The 20618-nt window shown below is 32.2% G+C and overlaps 1 protein-coding gene across 9 annotated transcripts in view; it reads right to left on the bottom strand.

Annotated features, from left to right (window-relative positions):
• Positions 1–20618, bottom strand: part of LOC148630167 (3',5'-cyclic-AMP phosphodiesterase 4C-like) — a 182774-nt gene that overhangs the window by 120179 nt on the left and 41977 nt on the right. For 3 of the 9 annotated variants that reach the window (XM_088562146.1, XM_088562169.1, XM_088562197.1), the window contains exon 1: positions 84–277. The exons of 4 other annotated variants lie outside the window; for them this stretch is intronic. In XM_088562146.1, the coding sequence (XP_088418272.1) occupies positions 84–262 (179 nt within the window). In that variant the 5' untranslated portion in view covers positions 263–277. Of the gene's footprint in view, positions 1–83; positions 278–342; positions 419–20618 lie in introns of those variants that run through there. 2 more of the 9 variants (XM_088562311.1, XM_088562302.1) reach the window with 2 other exon arrangements.

The following is a 20618-nucleotide window of genomic DNA, read 5'->3' as shown; positions in this document are numbered from 1 at the left end:
ACTATATTGATTTTCTGAAATGTTAAATACTGAAATTATTTTTAAGTGACTTTTTAAATACACAAAATTTGAAGAGAGCTTACATTTTGTCAATATTTCCACTGAGAGAGAGAGGAGACAAAAATTGTCTATGTCTATCCCTCATCCTCTGAACACGATCCCGGTGTCGAGCTCGATGCTTCTTAAAAATAGAATCTACACTATCAAATGTTGGAAAATTAATCCCAGAATCCATAAGGTCAAAGTTTGTCCTTGAAAACATTATAATCCAACAACCTTGGTGAAATGATGATACTGTGAAGGGAAGTGGTGGTAGTTATAACCTATCATAATTGTACTTACTCATTTAAACAGATAAACGGGGTAGACATGTTTTTTGTCAATTAGATAGTTGGAGTTCAGAGTATTTGTGTAAGGTGAATTGTTTGTTTACATGTGCAGCGCATATGTTCCTAAGTAAAGTGTAAACGATCATATTACTTACATCAGAAAACAATTACCATAGATAAATATTGGCAAGAATAGGTGGATAAAATAATTAATAGTGGTTATACCATAGTCAGAACCAACACAGAAGTACAGTGGAATGACTAACACTAGTGGTTACTGTTATCTATCATACAAATGGGCATAATGAATCATAACGGATTAATTCAAAATAAAATCTTTTTTTTTTTCTGAACTAAATAGTGGAAATCTTCCAATTTATCTTTCAGATTCTTTTGAACTTAGAACTGTACATTCTGTTGAACAATATAAACTAGACTATTTGTTCCAAAAACTGTGAACAATTTGAAACTAAAATACAACCTTGCATACCAAAGACATTTTCTTTAAAGATCTGTCTCCTTGTTAACATGTATATCACAACTCTTCCAAGAGATTCTACAACAGAAATTCTTACAATGTCTTTACATTGTTTTATTTTGACTTAAACCTGTAAAAATCATGAATCAACAATTTTTCATGTACAAACATTTCTAATGCAAAGCTTATTGTATGATAAATGCAAGTTCTTCAGATAGGAACAAAAAAATCAAAAGGGTTGAAGGAAATACAAGTACTTCAGATAGGAAGAAAAAAATCAAAAGGGTTGAAGGAAATACAAGTGCTTCAGATTGAAGGAAATCAGAATATGTTTTCCCTGTTTTTTTTTAGATAGTTTTGGTCTGCTTTAACATATTCAGAAGTTCTATCAATAACAGTGCCTGATAAGTCAGTATCAATCTGTTACCAATAATTAGATTTGTCATTGTAGGGAGACAGTAAATTACTACAATCATGAGATATTATGACTGTTATTCCCATAGTTCTGTTTATTGTCTATATATAATTCAATTTGTTTGCATGGCTTCAAACTGATTCCTTTTACCCATCATCTTATGCATTACTTAATATGTTTATGTTCTGATGCTGATCTAATTTGAAACACACGAATTGACCAAAAGAGATAAAAAGGAAAGGGTGCAGAAAATATTGCACAAAATATTGTGTATGATGAGACTCAATTATCTCCTTTTAATCAGTTTAAAAAAATACAGTCAAATAAAAGGTCAGAACTGATTGAGTTACATAACAGCCTGTTCATCCTGGAAAATCAAAAATAATCACAGGTATTACACATGTATTAGTAAAAAAAATAAGCAAAAAAAACAAAAAACAAAAAACAACAAAACAACAAAACAAAACTAATAAATTTTTTGACTTTCTTTATCTAAATTTCCTATTTCACAAAATTATGATGAATCCAAATACCCATAAAAATAATTACTAAGAACAACAGAGTTACCTCCCATTCATTAGTATTGACTTGTGCATTTTCCCTGTGAATTCTGACTCATAATGTCTACAATTTGAATTCATTATACAAAAAAAATGCATACATGATCTGGTTTAAATTGTACCAAAAGGAAACAAAACAAAATAAAAGAAGAAAGATAGGTATAATATAAAATGTTAAAAAACATGCTAGAGTTATCTCCCTTACAACAGCATAGTGATATGATTTTTCTTGCTCTAAAAGGTGCATGATGTTGACAAGCTAAATAGATTGATTAGTATGGTTAATTTACACCAATGATTTGATCAGTAAATGTATTGGAGCTTAGAAACTTGACCTTTTGTTATTCAGATATTGAACAAAAATGTAAATATGAAAATTTATAGTCATTTGACATTTAACAGAAGGTATTATCTCAAGATGTCACATCAATGGATCAATCCAGGAACACTTCATAAAGTACTCAGCAAGTTATGTAGAAAGGTTAATATTCTGTCTCTCCTACAACTTAAAAATAAGGATAAAGGTTAACTACATAACAAATATCTTTTAAAAAAAACTTTTATTGAATTAATGAAATTGATGGAATGAATAGTGTCTCGTTCTAAGATGTGTCTGTAATGATCATATGGAATATGGACTTGTATATTCCTAGGTATTCTACAACACAGAGTTTCCCAACAACTTGTTGTTCACCATATGGAAAGAGTCAACTTTAGCTGAGAAAGCTGGTTGATATTGCATTGAGTTTATGTTGTCAATGTCTTTTATTGTACAATTTGAACAAAATGTAAATTTCCATTACAATCATTATTAAGGATACATTTTATCTTTTTCAATGGGGGTAAAATTTTTCCAAAAAAAACTTATCCTATCAAATTCTTATAATTTTTTTTTTATCCTGTCCACATCAATTAGTAAAATTTAGGCAAAAGAGAAACACAGCCAGTGTGAACATAAACTGATATCACAAAGATATGTCTTGCTTGTCTCACACCATTGCCTAGTTTCAATATTTGAGAGCACCTGAAGGGGCATATGCATAAAATAAAAATGGAATTGTAGTGTAGTGATGCTAATGCAACTGCATACCAAACATGATTGACCTAGCATGAGTGGTTCATAATCAGGAAACTTCACATTAAAATCTAAAGAAATTTTAAATTTTAAAGACTGTGAGTGTGGGGTAGAAAATGAATACAGAATGCTAATACAATTAGATACCAAATGATTGACCTATCATTAGCTGACCTAATAAGAAAATGTAGCATTAAAATCTTTACCAGAAATTTGAAATTTCAGTCAGCTGATTGTGACTGTGGAGGCACAAAACAGATATGGAATTGTGATGCAGTGATGCTTTTTAAATGTATTTGCAAACTAAATGTGATTGATCTAGCACAAGTGATTCACATTAAAACTTACTTAAGCAGAAAACTGAACATAAAAATCTTAACATTGACACTGATACAGACATCAGAAACACAATACCTTAGTCTGGCCCTTCATGACTTTTGTTGCAGGGGAGAAAAAATGAATTTGATGAAATCATTGTAAGATATTTTAAAAGGATTGTTGAAACAATGTATGATAAGAGTTGTTGATATCTTAAGGATATTTTTCTCTTTATAGTAAAATGTTTCGGCTTTACATCCCTGCCATATTCTATACAAAAATATCACCACTTTACATCAACTATTGAGAACACCAGAAAGATGCCAGTCAAATTTGTGAAACTTTCTTTTAGTATTGAAGTAGTTAAACAATATATCAATTGCATAACACCAAATCTAAAATACAGAATTTCATGATGCCATTCATTTGAGAAACACAACATATGTACAAACAGTGTTTAACACCATTAATCTCTCCAGGCAGCATTTCTTCAATTCATCAATAAATTCAATATTGACCATGCAACTTCACCTACTTGTAAAACATACTGAACATGTAATTTTATTTACTTAGAACTATTTTATGGAAATGAAACTGTCAGAAAAGTGATAAATTTATCTGATTGTATCAATTTACCATTAATAATCTCTATCAAATATGTGAAAAAGCTTACTTTGGAAATATCATCAAAGTTTAATTTATCGCATGACATTCTTTGGAACATCCATCATTTTATATTGAATTTATATTGAGACAGTATAGGAGATCAGGAAACCACCATCTATTCTGGTTACTCAACATGCAAAAAATTCTGAAAACCAAACAGGCTTTAAATTCATGCATCCAATAATTGCAAGTGATAAATGCTGAAACTAAACTCTTCAATTTCATTTAACTGGCATTATGAAACTGTGTCCACAGGACAATGCTAATTTTAGACACTGCTGAACATATTTGTATGTACTAAGAACTACATATTCCAAAATTTGAATGGACTTTGTAACATGGTTTCTGAGTAGTTGTGTCAACAAAGTCAAGTGTGACAGTCGGACGTACAGGTACCAAAATTTCAATGTCCTCTTCTGCATAGCAGTGGGAGACAAAAATCTTTCGAATTCATTTTCCATAAATCATTCTTTCTAGAACTTCATCATTGATAATACAATCAACCCTCTTTTAGTACAAAGGATCACTTCCAAATCAAAAGATCATCTAAAATGGTCCACTTATTGATGTACAGAAAATACACTCAACTGGAAACAGAAATATGAAAGCATGGTGTGCATGACAACTAACAAAACTTGTACCCAGAATGGATGCCTTTAATTTCAACATTATAATGAGAGATCAAAGACTTGATTAAAAGGAAGAATTCCACAGGGATGTTCTGAACAAAAAAGGTAACATAACATGGATATATAAGGCAATTCTAATTAACTAAAAGCTACAATATCAACCATTGCTGACTAAGATTCAGTTAGAAATCAAATTACACACTCGCATGACAAGCAAACTGAAGTAATGAAAGGCATTCACATAAAACAACCATTACATTGACCTACCAATCCTAGATATGGAATCAGACCTTCTATAATCAATATTTCTTCATACTGTTTCCATTCACTTTAATATAATATGCAATACTCTTAGCATTAACAATCTTTCTGAAAAGTGGAAATATATATATTTTTCATTTTACAATTAACAGTAAATGAAAAATCTATTTAAATTAGTATTGGCAGATTTGTTTTGCTCTATTTTTAAAACATTACAACAAGTAGACATCAACAGTAGTATTATAATCTTTCTCCATATTAAGTTACATAACTGACATTGAGTTACATAAAATTGTTGCCACAAATAACATAGACTAAAAGATTATATAACATCAGTAAATATCAAGATATGGTCAAAAGAAACTAACATATCTTTACACTCATATAAATAATTTCTCTAACAGCACAACTTTGATATAAAGATTACCCGACATCAAGCCTTTCTTGTAATCAATAAACAAAGAAAAAATATTATACATATTTAAGATTGTTCCATCACATTTCTTACAAATCTTTGTAGAGTAATCAAGGGAACCAAGGTTATAGCGGTAATCAAAAGAATGTAATCCAGGGACAAAGACCAGACATGGAAAACAGACATACACAACAAAGAACATAAAGTAACTAAAATCATACATACAAAGTAACAAAAGTAAATGAGCAACTCAGACTCCACTAAAAACTAGGAGCATGGACCAGGTGCACCTGTAGGGTAAGCGTCCTCTGCTTTTCTAGAAACACCCGCCGAGTTGCTCATAAAAAATCAAGTCCGGGGTAGACAAACGAGGAAAGGTGAACAATGACCCATTGAACAAATCAGTTTTCATGGTGCTGATGGATACATCATAACGATCCACGAGTTCATGATGACGACCATAAGGAATGTTTAAACTTATTGAGCTAATGACCATAGATAACTGTAAATCTCTATTGAACCTGGCATCTATGGTCTGGTTTGAGGGCAGTATCAAATACAGTTATCATCATTACATTATAAGTCTTTAAGATGTATCTGATAACCATATTTTTCTTGCCTGACTCTTTCCACAACTCCACACTGATATCTGATACTTTGTAATTTTTAGTTTTTTATATGACTCCATGCCATATCTATTTTTGCTGAACTTATTATCAATGTGTCATCTGAAAATTAAAAAGGTCCATATAAATTTTTTTTAAACTATTTTTTGCTAGATATTGAGGTTGACATCAAATATATATTGGTAATCACGTAATCAAATCAACCAATGACAAATGAAAAGAAAAGCAGTGTGCATAGTCCACTGCCTTGCAAAAAAATATTTAAAGAAGTGTCCTTGAATCTTGACCTATACTGTCATCAAATCAATTGATAACTTCCTTGTGTTCACTCAAGCTTCCATCGGTAGAAGTTTCATGCACATCCATCTCATGTGACAGAAACAACTTTTCACATTTAAGTCAATTTTAAGCAACTGTGACCTCAACACAAAAGTGTCTTCTGTCATTCAAATCATTACATTAGGCTAGTGATGTAGTGGCATCAATATACAGTATGGGAAAAAAAAACAATATGGTGAAATGCAAACAAGAGGTTCCAAGGAGCCTGAATCACTCACCTGGTTGAATTTTGCCTTTCAAAGGCAATTAATTTAACAAGAAGTTGTCCAACAATTTTGACTGAAGAAGTCTTTGGTAGGACTTATCATAAGGATGATTTCAACAATTGAAAGTTTCTTTTAATCTATCATAGTTTCAAGATATTGACTCAAAACTGTCAAAGAGTAATCAAGGGAACCAAGGTTATAGCGGTAATCAAAAGAATGTAATCCAGGGACAAAGACCCGACATGGAAAACAGACATACACAACAAAGAACATAGAGTAACTAAAATCATACATAAAAAGTAACAAAAGCAAATGAGCAACTCGGACTCCACTAAAAAGAAAAGTCATTTTTCCCCTTTTAAGGGCAATTACTCTTACAAGGAGTCGTCTGACAAGTTTTATCCCTGAAGACTTTTGTAGTCTTAATAATAAGGATCATTTCAGCTATTGAAAGAATTTGGATAAACCTAAGTTTTGAAGATATATGCGAAAAACTAGTGTTCTATTTTTAGTAACAGTGGCCATGTCTTTTGATGGATCAAAAATCCCTACACCAGTTCTATGCAGGATACACCAAGGAACATTCACACAAAGGTTGGTTCGAATTGATCAAATTATGTCAGAGGAGAAGATTTTGAAAGAAATAACATTAAAAATAGCAAAAAAATGTCAAAAAAGGGCAAGAACTCGAACATGGCTAAACTGATTATAACAAATATTTAACACAGATAGATCTCATCATGCTGAACACTTTTACCGAATGTAGCTAAACCTGACGATTTGGACATATATGTGAAAAACGACTGTCTGAACCCTATGTTCTATTTTTATTTTTTTTTTTAGATAAAAAATCCTTACATCAGTTCTATGCATGATACATTAAATACCAAGTTTGGTTTCAATTGGTCCAGTAGTGTCAGAGGAGAAGATTTTTGAAAGAAATAACATTAAAAGTAGCAAAAATTGTTGAAAAAGGAAAATAACTCTGACATGGTGTAACAGATTAAAACCAAAATTTGACCACAGATAGATCTCATCATGCTGAACACTTATATCCATGTCAAAATTTAGTTAAACCTAACAGTTTTGGAGATATATACGTGAAAAACTACTGTCTGACCCTTATGTTCTATTTTTAGTAATGGTGGCCATGTTTTTAAAAGAATAAAAAATCTCCACATCAGTTCTATGCAGGATACCCCAAGGAACATTCATACCAAGTTTAGTTCTAATTAGTCAAGTAGTTTTAAAGGAGAAGAGTTTTGTACAATTGTCAATGATGATGACGATGGACGCCAAGTGATGGCAATAGCTCCAAAATAGTAAATACTTTCAGAAATCACCAAAAGGTCTTCAATAAGTGCAAACATACCTTTCCAGGACCTTTAAGTAAGCTCTGAAAGGCCCTGACGGTTAAAGTAACAGAACAATAACAATTCTTTAAAATCAAATTAAAAAGAAATATAACAACACAAAGATGGTCCCAAAGAATATAAATATAAATATCCGATAGGCCCATACTACAGTAAACTGATGGTTTGGTTAGTCAGTAACAAGATTACTCTGTCATCAGGTGATTTGTCATTATAGATACAAGTCAATAAGGAATTCTGTTGATAATTGGAATGTCATCATAGATTATGATGACTGAATAATATCTATTTCTTTTATCATTTGAGGATTATAGAAAGAGGCTACATCTTCTATGAAAAATAAGTCTTGTGATATTGAAGAAGCCAAGAGAATTGGTCCGTCATTATGTTACTTCTGATCATTCAAATATGTTGTATATTGACTAATAATAACATCATTACATTCAGTAGGAAATGGTGGTTCTTTATACATTGATCTAAAAGAAAACAATTATAACCTACTGATAAAGTGTCCATACATCTCTCTATCATCTATAATCAGACTAACAGATTTATATCCATGACAAAATCATATTATTCTCCAATATCTATCTCACATATTCCTACATAATTGTTGTTCTTAACTGCTAATTGGCCTTCAAGCTGTCCATAGAACCTACTGGGAGTACATAATGTCTTAAAACCTTTCAAGTTTTAGGGGTTAATAGCAAAATCCATACTTTATATTCTCACAACAGAAAAATGTTGCGGCTAACTTACGAAGATGAACAAAAAAAAATCTCATATCTGTTCACAGGTTTAAAAACATGTCCACTTGTGATCACAGAGGTGAAAACAGATCCATCTCTGTTCATTGAGGTGGAAACAGTTCAATCTCTTTTCACAGGGGTCAAACCACTTCCAATTCAGTTCACAGGAGTCAAAACAGTTCCATCTCTGTTCAAAGCGATTGAAATAGTTCCATCTCTGTTCACAGGAGACAAAACAGTTCCATCTCTGTTCACAAGAGTCAAAACAGTTCCATCTCTGTTCACATCAGTTGAAACATTCCATCTCAGTTTATACGGATTGAAACAGTTCAATCTTTATTCACAGGAGTAAAAAACAGTTCCATTTTTGTTGATAGGAGTCAAACCACTTTGTCCACAGGGTTAAAACACTTCTAACTCTGTCCAAAGGGATCAAAACACTTCTACCTTTGTCTACAGTTAAGATCTCTTGAATACTCTTAAAACAATACTTTATAGGAAACAAACTAAAAGAATTGTCAATTTTTGAATAAGAAATAAAACTTCTATATCAATTTTAGATAAACACATTTTTAACCCCTTTTGGCCTATGTTTTACAGAATGGAAGGGGCCAGTGACCCCATTTTTGATAGCTAGCTTTCTCATGAAGCAAGTAACAATATATAAAAATAATTCATGACAACTGAAACTGAAGTAATCACACTGAAACGAAAAAAAAAAAAAAACAAACAAACAAAAGCAAAAATGACAACAACAACAATGACACCACCAACAACAATGAAAACATCATAACATAATAAAATCACAATTTTCAGCAGTCATAAAAAAAAAAAAACAAACTTCCATCTCTATTAATTGGGATTATAAAAGTTCCACCTCTGTCCACCACAGAGTCCTATAGCTTTTAAAGAAGTTGAGATTTAAAATATTGTGCATCTTGGTCAAACATAAACATCTTAAGATATCATGCCAGAAATATATATAATACGGTACAAGTGTCCTTGTCCATATTGTACTCAACATTGCATTAAATTGAATGTCTGCAGTAGCGTATCCAATACAGAATATCAGTACAATACTAGTGCATACAATATTTTCTTGTACTATACATACCAAAATTGATTAAATGAAGGATAGTACACACCTATACTGATTAAATGATGGATAGTACACAACAAGGATCTGGAAACGGTCAAAAAAGCTGGTCATTGACCAACAAATTTTGCAAATGACCGACGACCATTTCCCAATACCTGACATAAAAAAATGTCAACCCTTATAAATTAGAGTCGGCGGTTTTATTTGTGTATAAACATACTATCTACCTCTCTCCTAATTGTTTATTGAAAATTAATTGACAGGTGTGTGTCAATTGTAGCCGATGTGCAGCCACCTGTGGCTGTGATTTACCTGTAACTGATTAGTTGATGGCCCAATTGAATTAACCTGCAGTCCCATTGCATATACCAATTAATTGAAAAGACTGAGAATTTTCATACATTTATTAGTTGATTAATTAAGAAAAAAGATTGACAAGCCCGTCATTTTCCCGCCGATCTTTCAGAGGTAACAAAAGCACATGGAACTGAACCTACGAATCAGTCGTAGTTTGTAATTATTAATTCATCGATCGAATAGTTTTAAGACAGAAGTCAACAGACCATTTAAATCAACGTACAAAATGTGTTTGCGATTTTCTTTTATAGGTTACAGACCACCAATTCAACCAATGAGCATTTGGAACGTACGCAAAAATAGTCCTACGCAGAAATTACCCCTGTTCCTCATAGTGCTGTGAAAAAAGTTCTCATCTTATTTAAAAAAATTAAACAGTTTACTGAAAGGAAAAACATTTCTGTACATTTTATGGGTGCATTTTGCTTCTTGTGATGTGAAGCCTAATCTCCATAATGATTTTTAAATATACCCCTATCTTGTGAAAACACTGGGATTTCCCATGCTATTTATAGACCCTTCACTTCCGGTGACCAGTACTGCACTGCAAGTCTGCTAACCCCACATGCCATTCTGAGGATTGTGAGCTGACATATGTAGAATCATGCTGATATATAGTCCTCTGCAGGTTAAAGTTAAGGTAAAGTCCAGAGAAGCCATTGAATATTGTGAAATTAGCATAGAAGCCTATGGAAAGTGGAATTAGTGGTTTTTAGCCTTTATAAATAATAAACTTTTTTCCCTCACTCGGAAATTTTTGGTTGTTTGCCTATGTGCTGAAAAGTCTGAAAGATACGATGATTTGTGTACATGTGTGGTCAAAACCGAACTCGTTCACTCATTCTAATATTTTGTAAAAGACAAGAGTATGTGAAGAAATAACACAATTTCCAATATTTACATTAAAATAACTACATATAAAAGTTTTTTTTTTAAAGTTTATTTTTGATTTGAGCATGTAAAAGACAGGCACAAACGTCTGCTGAGGTTTGACAAAATGTCCAGCATGGGCTGTCAAAATTTCCGGACCCTTGGTACACACCTATACTGACTGTTTGATGGATAGTACACACCTATACCGATTAAATGATGGATAGTATACACTTATACTGATTGTATGATGTAAAGTACACACCTGTACTGAATAAATGATGGATAGTACACACCTATCCTAAATAAATGATGGATAGTACAGGCCTCTACTTATTGTATGATGGAAAGTACACACCTATACTGATTGTTTGATGAAAAGTACATGCCTATACTGATTGTATGATGTAAAGTACACACCTGTACTAAATAAATGATGGATATTACATATCTGTACTAAATAAATGAAGGATAGTACAGGCCTATACTGACTGCATGATGGAAAGTACATACCTATACTGATTGTATGATGGAAAATACACACCTGTACTGATTGTATGATGGAAAGTACATATCATACTGATTGTATGATGGAAAGTACACACCTATACTGATTAAATGATGGATAGTACAGGCCTATACTGATTGTTTGATAGAAAGTACACACCTATACTGATTAAATGATGGATAGTACAAACCTATACTGATTACATGATGGATAGTACATACCTAAATTGAATAAATGATGAAAGATCAATAGAACATAAAAAAGCATTAAAAAAAGAATATTTAATTCATCCAAACCATCTAAGAGCTAAATTGAAATACAACCTTTACAAGTGTCAATTTAAAATTCAGCATAACACAGTTGACAAGAGATGAGTTGTAATAGGATAGACATTAGATAATTTATACTTCTCTTGTTGGCCATCCTAGGGATTCATACAAATACCAGCTATCTCCCTAGTCATCATGTACAAATACAAATTTAGTATTGTAAAATCATATTTAATACGTGAAGGAACCATTAAAATACAATCTAAATCGAGTTAAGTTGGCAGAAAGACCTTCATACTTCTGAGGGTATTTTCCAAGCTTAGATTAGCATTTCAGTGAATGTTAAGACTTTTACAGGAGACATTTCATCTAATCTAATAACTTTATCTAATGAAACAGCAAAATACATTTAGCATTTCAACTATTCATCTAAATCTGTTCGAGGAGTTAATACTGAAAACTTTATAATTGATTTTCATTTACATCAATCCTAAAAAAGCCATCTATAAAATGTTTCCATATCATTGATTCTCTAATCTCTAGCTTTGGTTAGGAAGACTTGAAATAAACCCAAAAATTATACTGGCTCTCACCTCAATCAATCTAAATGAAATTCAAATACAGCACCATAATTAATGTTTTAAGAAAAAGCAATGAATGAAATTAAAATAGAAACTCTTTTCTCTTTTTTTTGAATTCTTTGTGATATTTAAAAACCAGTCAGACTTAGAAACGAGACTTTATTCTGAGCATAAATATACAACAGATCATTAAACCTTGACTGCCAACAGAATTCTGAATAAAAATATTATTGGTATATTGTGACAAACAATGCTTACCATTATTCACATTATCATAAAAGATTTACCTCCCCTTAAACATTTTTATGTCACCCCTATGTGCAGTTACAAGAGAGTCCTTAGCATTATGTAGGTACAACAGAGTCCTAATCCATAACCAATTGAGTCACCTTGTCATGGTCAATTATAGTAAGAATCCTAAAAGCCATGTACATTTAAAATGGAGTTTTCAGCCAAACAAAGTTAAAACAGAGTCTTTTGCATTGCAAGGTTTATATGGAGTTGAAGCCATATGTAGTTAAAACATAGTCATAAGCCATGTAGCTACAGTGGAGTAAATAAGCAGTGAAAAATTAATAACAGAGTAACCTATACATGTACAGTTCCTATTGATCCCTAAGCCAGATCTATGGAGTCATAAGCAATGTACACTTAACAATGGAGTCATAAAGCAATGTACAGTTACAATGGCATCACCAAGCAATGTAAAAAAAAATTGTGAACAGCATTATACAGTTACAATGTTGTTAAAAACCAATGTACAATTAAAATGAATTCCTCAACATCATATTCTGTTGAATTTGAGTCAGCAGTAGGACATTTTTCTATCAAAAATATGTGCTAATCAAAAATGGCAAAAATAAATCAAAATGAAACTCTGCATTGGATGTAAATTGCAAAAAAACCAGCCCATACTTTTTAAGAACTTTTTTGTTGGACCCATCATGTATCCTAGCAGATATCATCTATGACCCCATCTTTTATACAGCCAGGGTCACCTGAAGATACTTATTATCATGGTCTATTGATATATCAATTTCACCTAACTTGGCCATGTTTGTATAAACACTTTACAGAAGGTATTTGTATGGTGAAGTGTTCATTCAGATTAAACTGAGATAGGTTTATCCACATACTATTCATACAGCAATCCACTTAATAATGATCTTCTGGCCTTTAACAATGTTACTAAATAATATCAAACACTCATCTTAAATTTACATAGCTAAACTTTAAGAACAAACAAATAAACTGAAGATATAATTAATCTGACTATTAAAGGATTATGGTTGGTAATCGGTCAGCTGATTTTTAAATCAAATTACTTAATAATTCTATCTTACTCTTTGTAAGGAACGATTGGGGAAAATCTCTATACCCATTTTTGGTTTTATGAGCCTTGTTGACCATTGAGAGAAATCGTTAATTCCCTACTGTAGCAAGGGATCAAGAAATTATTCAGAAGTCTTGGGCAATACTATGAACAATTATTGGTATATAACTGATTATCAGAAAGGGATTACAGAACCTGAGAAACAGTACTTGTAACTTCCTGTTAGAGAAATTGATATAAGGCTTTCAAATGAAATAAAACTATGAACAAGATTTGAATGTTCTGATAGCTTCAATGTAATTTGAATGATAGGACTTTCTGACACTGGTTGGTTCTGACCCTCAGTACAATTAGTATGCTTTGATTAGTTGATTAAACAAATCAGAGATACACACATTGAAACTAATAGTCTTCAGTACACTGAACAATTTACAGGATTAATGTTTATATAAAACATATTTTCTATTTGTGTTAATAATCCAGAGGAATTTAAACTAAAGGTTTTGAGGAGCCAAAATTACTCAACTGGTTAGTTTTTCCCTTTTCAAGAGCAATAATTCTAACAAGGAGTCATCCATGGAAACTTTAGTATAGCTCTTCAAACCAAAAGAAAGACGTTGACCTTTATTTACCTCTATCCAGAGATCTTCCTTGAAATATAGGTGGCTTTTTCCCTATATTCCTAACATAGACATGGAGACCATGCTTTTAACAGATCAAAAATCCAAAAGCACTATTTGTGCAAGATACCATATGGAAAATCCATGACAACTTGCATTAAAATCTGTCCAGTAGTTTCATGATATCCATGGCTAGTTTGGTAAATTTATTACATAGTTATAAGATTCCCTCACACCAATTACTTCAGATTAACCAAGGCAATATATTCCTTCACACCCATTACTTCTGTTTGACCTAGGCAATATATTCCCTCACACCCATGACTTCTGTTTGACCTAGGCAATATATTCCCTCACCATTACTTCTGTATGACCAAGACATTATATTCCTTCACACCCATTACTTCTGTATGACATAGGCAATATATTCCCTCATACCCATTACTTCTGATTAACCAAGACAATATATTCCCTCAAACCTATTACTTCTGCTTGACCAAGGAGATAGATCCCATCATACCATTATTTCTGTTATATCCCCTTGCAATTTTTATTTCTGTTAGAAAGTATGGACAACATTCTACTGGTAGATCCTTTGCAATCTACTTTATTCCAAGAATAAACTTTCTTAGGCCAATATCTCATCTAGAGTTGATTTCTAACCTTTAGGATATACAGTGTTGATAAGAATGATTAATTCGTATTCACTCTAATAACCTACAGAATTTCTTTATCAAAATGCTATCAATCAAACAAAAAGTAAAATTTAAAAATTCTTACATGTGGAGCAAACATTTATCAGATCAATAATTTTTCTATAACCAAACTATTCTAAAAATCTGATTAATTCCATGGGCATGCATACTGAAGCTGTTTGAGAAAATGTTGAATCATGACAATATTACTGGTCAAATATTATGGTTTATTTTTCTGATTTATGGCAAAAACAGCAAAATCCAGATGTACATTTTCTCTGATGATCAAAGACTTTTAATTACATGCACAAATTCTTCAATTTCCAAAGTGTATGAAGTTGATATGCCAAGCTGCATACCCTGGTGCACAATACATCACCTAATTTTTGTTAACTTCTGAAAATAGGCTTCTAATCATCTTTGAAGTGGAAGACTTCTGATGCAATTTAGAAAAGTTTATTAGGAATTCTTCAAGTAGAAGAGAGTAATTAAACTTTTCTTGGCTAATAACCTTCTTTTGCAAGAAAATACTGGTGAAAACTTTTACTTGATAAAATATGGGGTACAGACAACTTACAGACCCCTGTGTTTATAGAGGACTCCATGTAATAAAGAAGATAGTCTCCAGCCCATAGTGATATTGAACTTTTATACAAGCTGAACATCTACTTAATGTTATATATGCCTTAGAACTTATTGTGTCTCAATATATAACTTCTTAAAAGTTTATCTATAAGTAATCAAAACAAACCAGATATAGAAAAGTTTTTTGAACACAGATCTGGTGATAAGATATTAACATAATAGAACTGTTATAGGTGCCTAAGTACAGAACAAATCACATAATGTAATCTATATTCTTATAAAATATCTGCCTTTTTCATGTCATTTTCTGCTTTAATAATTTAATAACAATCAGATGTAACTACTATTACATATCTCCCACTGTCAATGTACTACATCTACTGTCCACATCTCTAGAAAAATGATACAAATAAAAGATTTAATCTATATTTGCCATTTGTTAGGATGATATTATTATTAAAATGGGGCCATTCATTTTTCATTCATAAAATTGTTTTATGACAGAGCCAGATATTCTACAGAAATTACAATGAAAATACAATGAAAATACCAAGAGTAAATACACCATTCTGGAAAAGTAAATAACCAAAAACAACTTCATAATACTTCATATTCAAAAGTAAACTATTAGATACTGGATAGTGACCAATGAAGTGTTTTGTATTTGCCAGCAATGATACTGGACAATGACCAATGAAGTGTTCTGTAAAATGTTAAGAGATGACAACAGATAGTGACCAATATAGTTTTGTATATTGCCAGAGATTATACTGGATGATGGTAGAGATCCTTTACCATACAAGTGATAATAAAGAATCGTCATTATTACAACCTACTACAGATCAAGTGCTCATAATGTCAAACAAGTTCAAACTTCTTTTTTTGTGATACAAATGTAACACTGTGACACCAACATTGGTAACACTATCAAATGTAATACTGTGACAACAACATTGGTAACACTATCAAAAACACCAAGGAATCATAATTGACTGGTTCTTTCTAATGAGAGAGTTATTATGAGCCAGACATACAGCATACTGATGAGGCATGACCTGGCCACATTAGCATTCCTGTCACAATTAACACTATTCTACTCAACAGATACCAACACTTACACTGGAATTCAATTCAATCATGGTCACTCCATAGAAATGACCATTCTTGTCAATAGTTATAACAATAGTATAACAAAATACATTATCAACTCAAGGAGAACATCAGCTGAATACACAATTACCTGTTAAAAATACACTGTCATTGAGCACAGGATTAGAGTGGACCTTCCCCTTGTTCTTCTATTTCAAACATTTTTACATTATTAAGTGTTCTTTGAATTGCATATCAAGACAATATTTAAGAAACTGATTTCTGTTAAGAACTCTTTACTGGACTACTGTCCACAGTTGCTAATTAATTAGTACAACAACCTTTCAAAAGTATTCAACCACAGTGTTTGAGAGAGTAAAACCTAGCATTTGTATTTGTCATTTTTTTTAATAACTATGAAACTTGACCATAGGACTAAGCCATGTTGACAGAGCACAGCCTTTCTGTCACCTGCCTACAATGACAGAAAAATTCCATATACAAGGAATACATGTTTATTTGATCAATTAAGGGCTCTAAAGGAGCAAGTACAAATAGTGATTGAAGACATACATTCAACAAAATGGCAACAATATTACAGCAGTGGATCAACATCTAGCTCTTAAATATGATTCTAAGTAATAAAGTTATATGACATAAATAATAAATGTGTTACTTCAGATAATTTCTAACACATTTTAAAATCAGCAATTGTTCCATCCTGGGTATAATGAACCTATCTTTTCTAAAGTACCATAATATACATAATAATACATATTCTTGGTAGAACTGACCACTGGAGTTTTTATGATCTCTCATCAAGTTAATACAACAATTACTGCCACAAAACAAGCATTGCTGTCAATCAGAGACTGGTTACCTGTCAATACTGTGATCAGCCAGACAATCAACTGATGGGAATAATGGAGATACCAGTCATTTACAGAAATCTTTAGTAATGATGAAGAGAATTGGGAGTAAATCAACATACAAGAACCAAGCAGTTTTTCATAGGTTTGTTGGTACTTCACATAAAACCCCTTACCAATAACAGGTCAGCATTATAAAAGTATACATACATATGCCCTGTTGTCCATTTTTAAGTGTTCAAAATCCAATAACGTGAAAACGGAAAATCAGAAACCAATGGTAAACAGAAGACAAACATTGTCTTTATGTGTTTAAAAAATCCTCCAAATTCCTAAAAGTGTTTCTGTGTTAGTTTATATGGCATTTAGACTGACAGAGAGACACATGGGTAAACAGCAAAAGTAAGTGTATCAAAAGATGGATGTATATAAATATTTAAGTACATACAAATAGAAACATCATGTAAGAATAGACAGAGAACTGACATAATATATATAATAAAGCACAAGAAAAAATATGTCTACTTAAGGTTACCCTACCCACCATATTTTTTTCTGCCTACCCTAGCACATTTTATTTGTATTTTCTTATGAGATGTTGCTGAACTCCCATTTTGTAGTTGAGCACCATTAAAGCCTAGAAATCCTGCCATAGGTGTCCATATAAAACGATTTAAAAAAAAACATACAATGATTTTACCCATTCTTAAACATACTTTTTTTCCCTTGGCTATTTATACATTTCTGTAAGCAGGGCAAAAGTTGTGCATTTAGACACAAAATGTGGACACCATGCAAGGAACTAATCTACAATGATTAGATGATGGAACTGATGTTCTAAAATGACTTAGTAACACCATCTATCAAGAACAATGACCATTTAACCACTATAAAAAGAACCTGGTGAACCCAGTACCTGAGTTTGTTAAAATGATTCTGAATTGTATCAATTTGTGGAGTAAGAGCTCTGTAAACTCTCCTTCTTGCTGGTTTTACATCTTAGCCAACAAATAATTCAAATTATTGAAAACAAAATGTTAAATTTCTTCTCTAAATTGTTTTACTGAGAGAACTAAGCTGATCCTACTAGTCATTGCACACTTCCTTAATATTTCAAACCCAATTTGAACATGTGATAAAAATCAATGTTTTCCACAGTCCCAAAACAGTTATATCTTCAGATTTCATTTATAACATAAACAGCTGATTTTTATTGTTTAACTCAGAGTCTGATTTCAGTCAAAACATATTTACATGTTAAATTCCAAAGACTAATTTAACAATAAAAACAATAGACATGTTGTTCAATATTTTTTGGCAAAATTTCCTCAATTACTCTAAATTTAGTAATACATGACAACAAAGTATTTCCTATCACAAGTTCATGTAAACCAACATGTCCACTAACTATACCTAACAACCTCTGAGCAAAGACATGGACAAACTATCTAGGCTCTTGCTACATAAAATAACTTCTGAGCAAAGACATGGACAAACTATCTATGCTCTTGCTAAACAACACAACCTCTGAGCAAAGACATGGACTAACTATCTAGGCTCTTGCTACATAAAATAACTTCTGAGCAAAGACATAGACAAACTATCTATGCTCTTGCTATACAAAACAACCTCTGAGCAAAGACATGGACAATATCTAGGCTCTTGCTACACAAAACAACCTCTGAGCAAAGACATGGACAATATCTAGGCTCTTGCTATGCAAAACAATCTCTGAGGGAAGACATGGACAAACTATCTCGGCTCTTTCTACACAAAACAACCCCTGAGCAGACATGGACAAACTATCTAGGCTCCTGCTACACAAAACAACCTCTGAGTGAAGACATGGACAAACTAACTAGGCTCCTGCTACACAAAACAACCTCTGAGCGAAGACATGGACAAACTAACTAGGCTCCTGCTACACAAAACAACCTCTGAGCGAAGACATGGACAAACTAACTAGGCTCTTGCTACCAAAAAACAACCTAGGAGATATTGACAAACTATCTAGGCTATTGCTAAACTAAACAACCTCTGAGCAAAGACATGGACAACTATCTAGGCTCTTGCTACACAAAACAACCTCTGAGCAAAGACATGGACAATATCTAGGCTCTTGCTATGCAAATCAATCTCTGAGGGAAGACATGGACAAACTATCTCGGCTCTTTCTACACAAAACAACCCCTGAGCAGACATGGACAAATTATCTAGGCTCCTGCTACACAAAACAACCTCTGAGTGAAGACATGGACAAACTATCTAGGTTTTTGCTACACAAAACAACCTCTGAGCAAAGACATGGACAAACTAACTAGGCTCTTGCTACAAAAAAATAACCTCTGAGGGAAGACATAGACAAACTATGTAGTCTCTTGCTACACAAAACAACCTCTGAGACATCAAAAAGCTATCTAGGCTCTAGATAAGTGTTGCAATTTTTTTTTGGCATGAAATTTCCAGTTTTCTATAATAATACCAAAACATGGAGTCATGCTCAGAGATATTCTTTTCATGCCCACTTTTCAAAACCTGGCCCCTCTGGGTAAAACTTCAAGGCATAGTTTTGAGTCTTTAAAAAAAAACCTGTATAAGTAAACATTTGAAGGGACGTATTTTCTACATCAACAAGGCACACACAAGGGTACAGTTGGATGATGTGTTTAAAGAGGTTCAGTGACCCAAGTTTCATAAGATTCCATCAAGACATGCTCAGTCTATTTGGAAATGCAGTGATCCCTAGACGACCAAGACATACTTTTAATTGTATGTAAACAACCTAAAGCCAATCAATAATGGATTAATGTTTCCTTGCATTTAATCAGCATGATTTTTAAACATTCAGGAACAAGAATGAGTGGTAGAGCTGTTTGATCTAAGTAGGTCAAACAATGTACAAATTTGGAAGTAGAATCTCTGTATCAGTTCATGTTGAAATGATGACAGTGATTAATTCAGATGACAGTAATTAAGGCAAACTAAATATTACTAATCAAAGAACCAGCTAAACAAATTAATTGAACATCAAACAAATGTCTTCAGGTTAAATCTTTTCATTATGTTATAAATGACAACAAGTCAAGAAAAAGGTCAAATGTCTTTTGCATGATACTTCTATAATGACTTCCCTCTGTCACCAGAATCTACAGATGTTTAATACATTAATACAACTACTTTCTATTTCTACTTTTGAATCATTCATTTTTGTTCACTTTCTTATCATAATACATGTACTTCAACTTTTTTCATATTCTTAAATGAATAAAAACTAATATATGTTGATATTCAACATAAAAAACGT

Source organism: Perna viridis, chromosome 1 (genome assembly GCF_037379345.1).
Source record: "Perna viridis isolate PV_CMFRI_1.1 ecotype Kerala chromosome 1, ASM3737934v1, whole genome shotgun sequence".
Lineage (NCBI taxonomy): Eukaryota > Metazoa > Mollusca > Bivalvia > Mytilida > Mytilidae > Perna > Perna viridis.
This window is presented reverse-complemented; position numbering and strand designations above follow the sequence as displayed.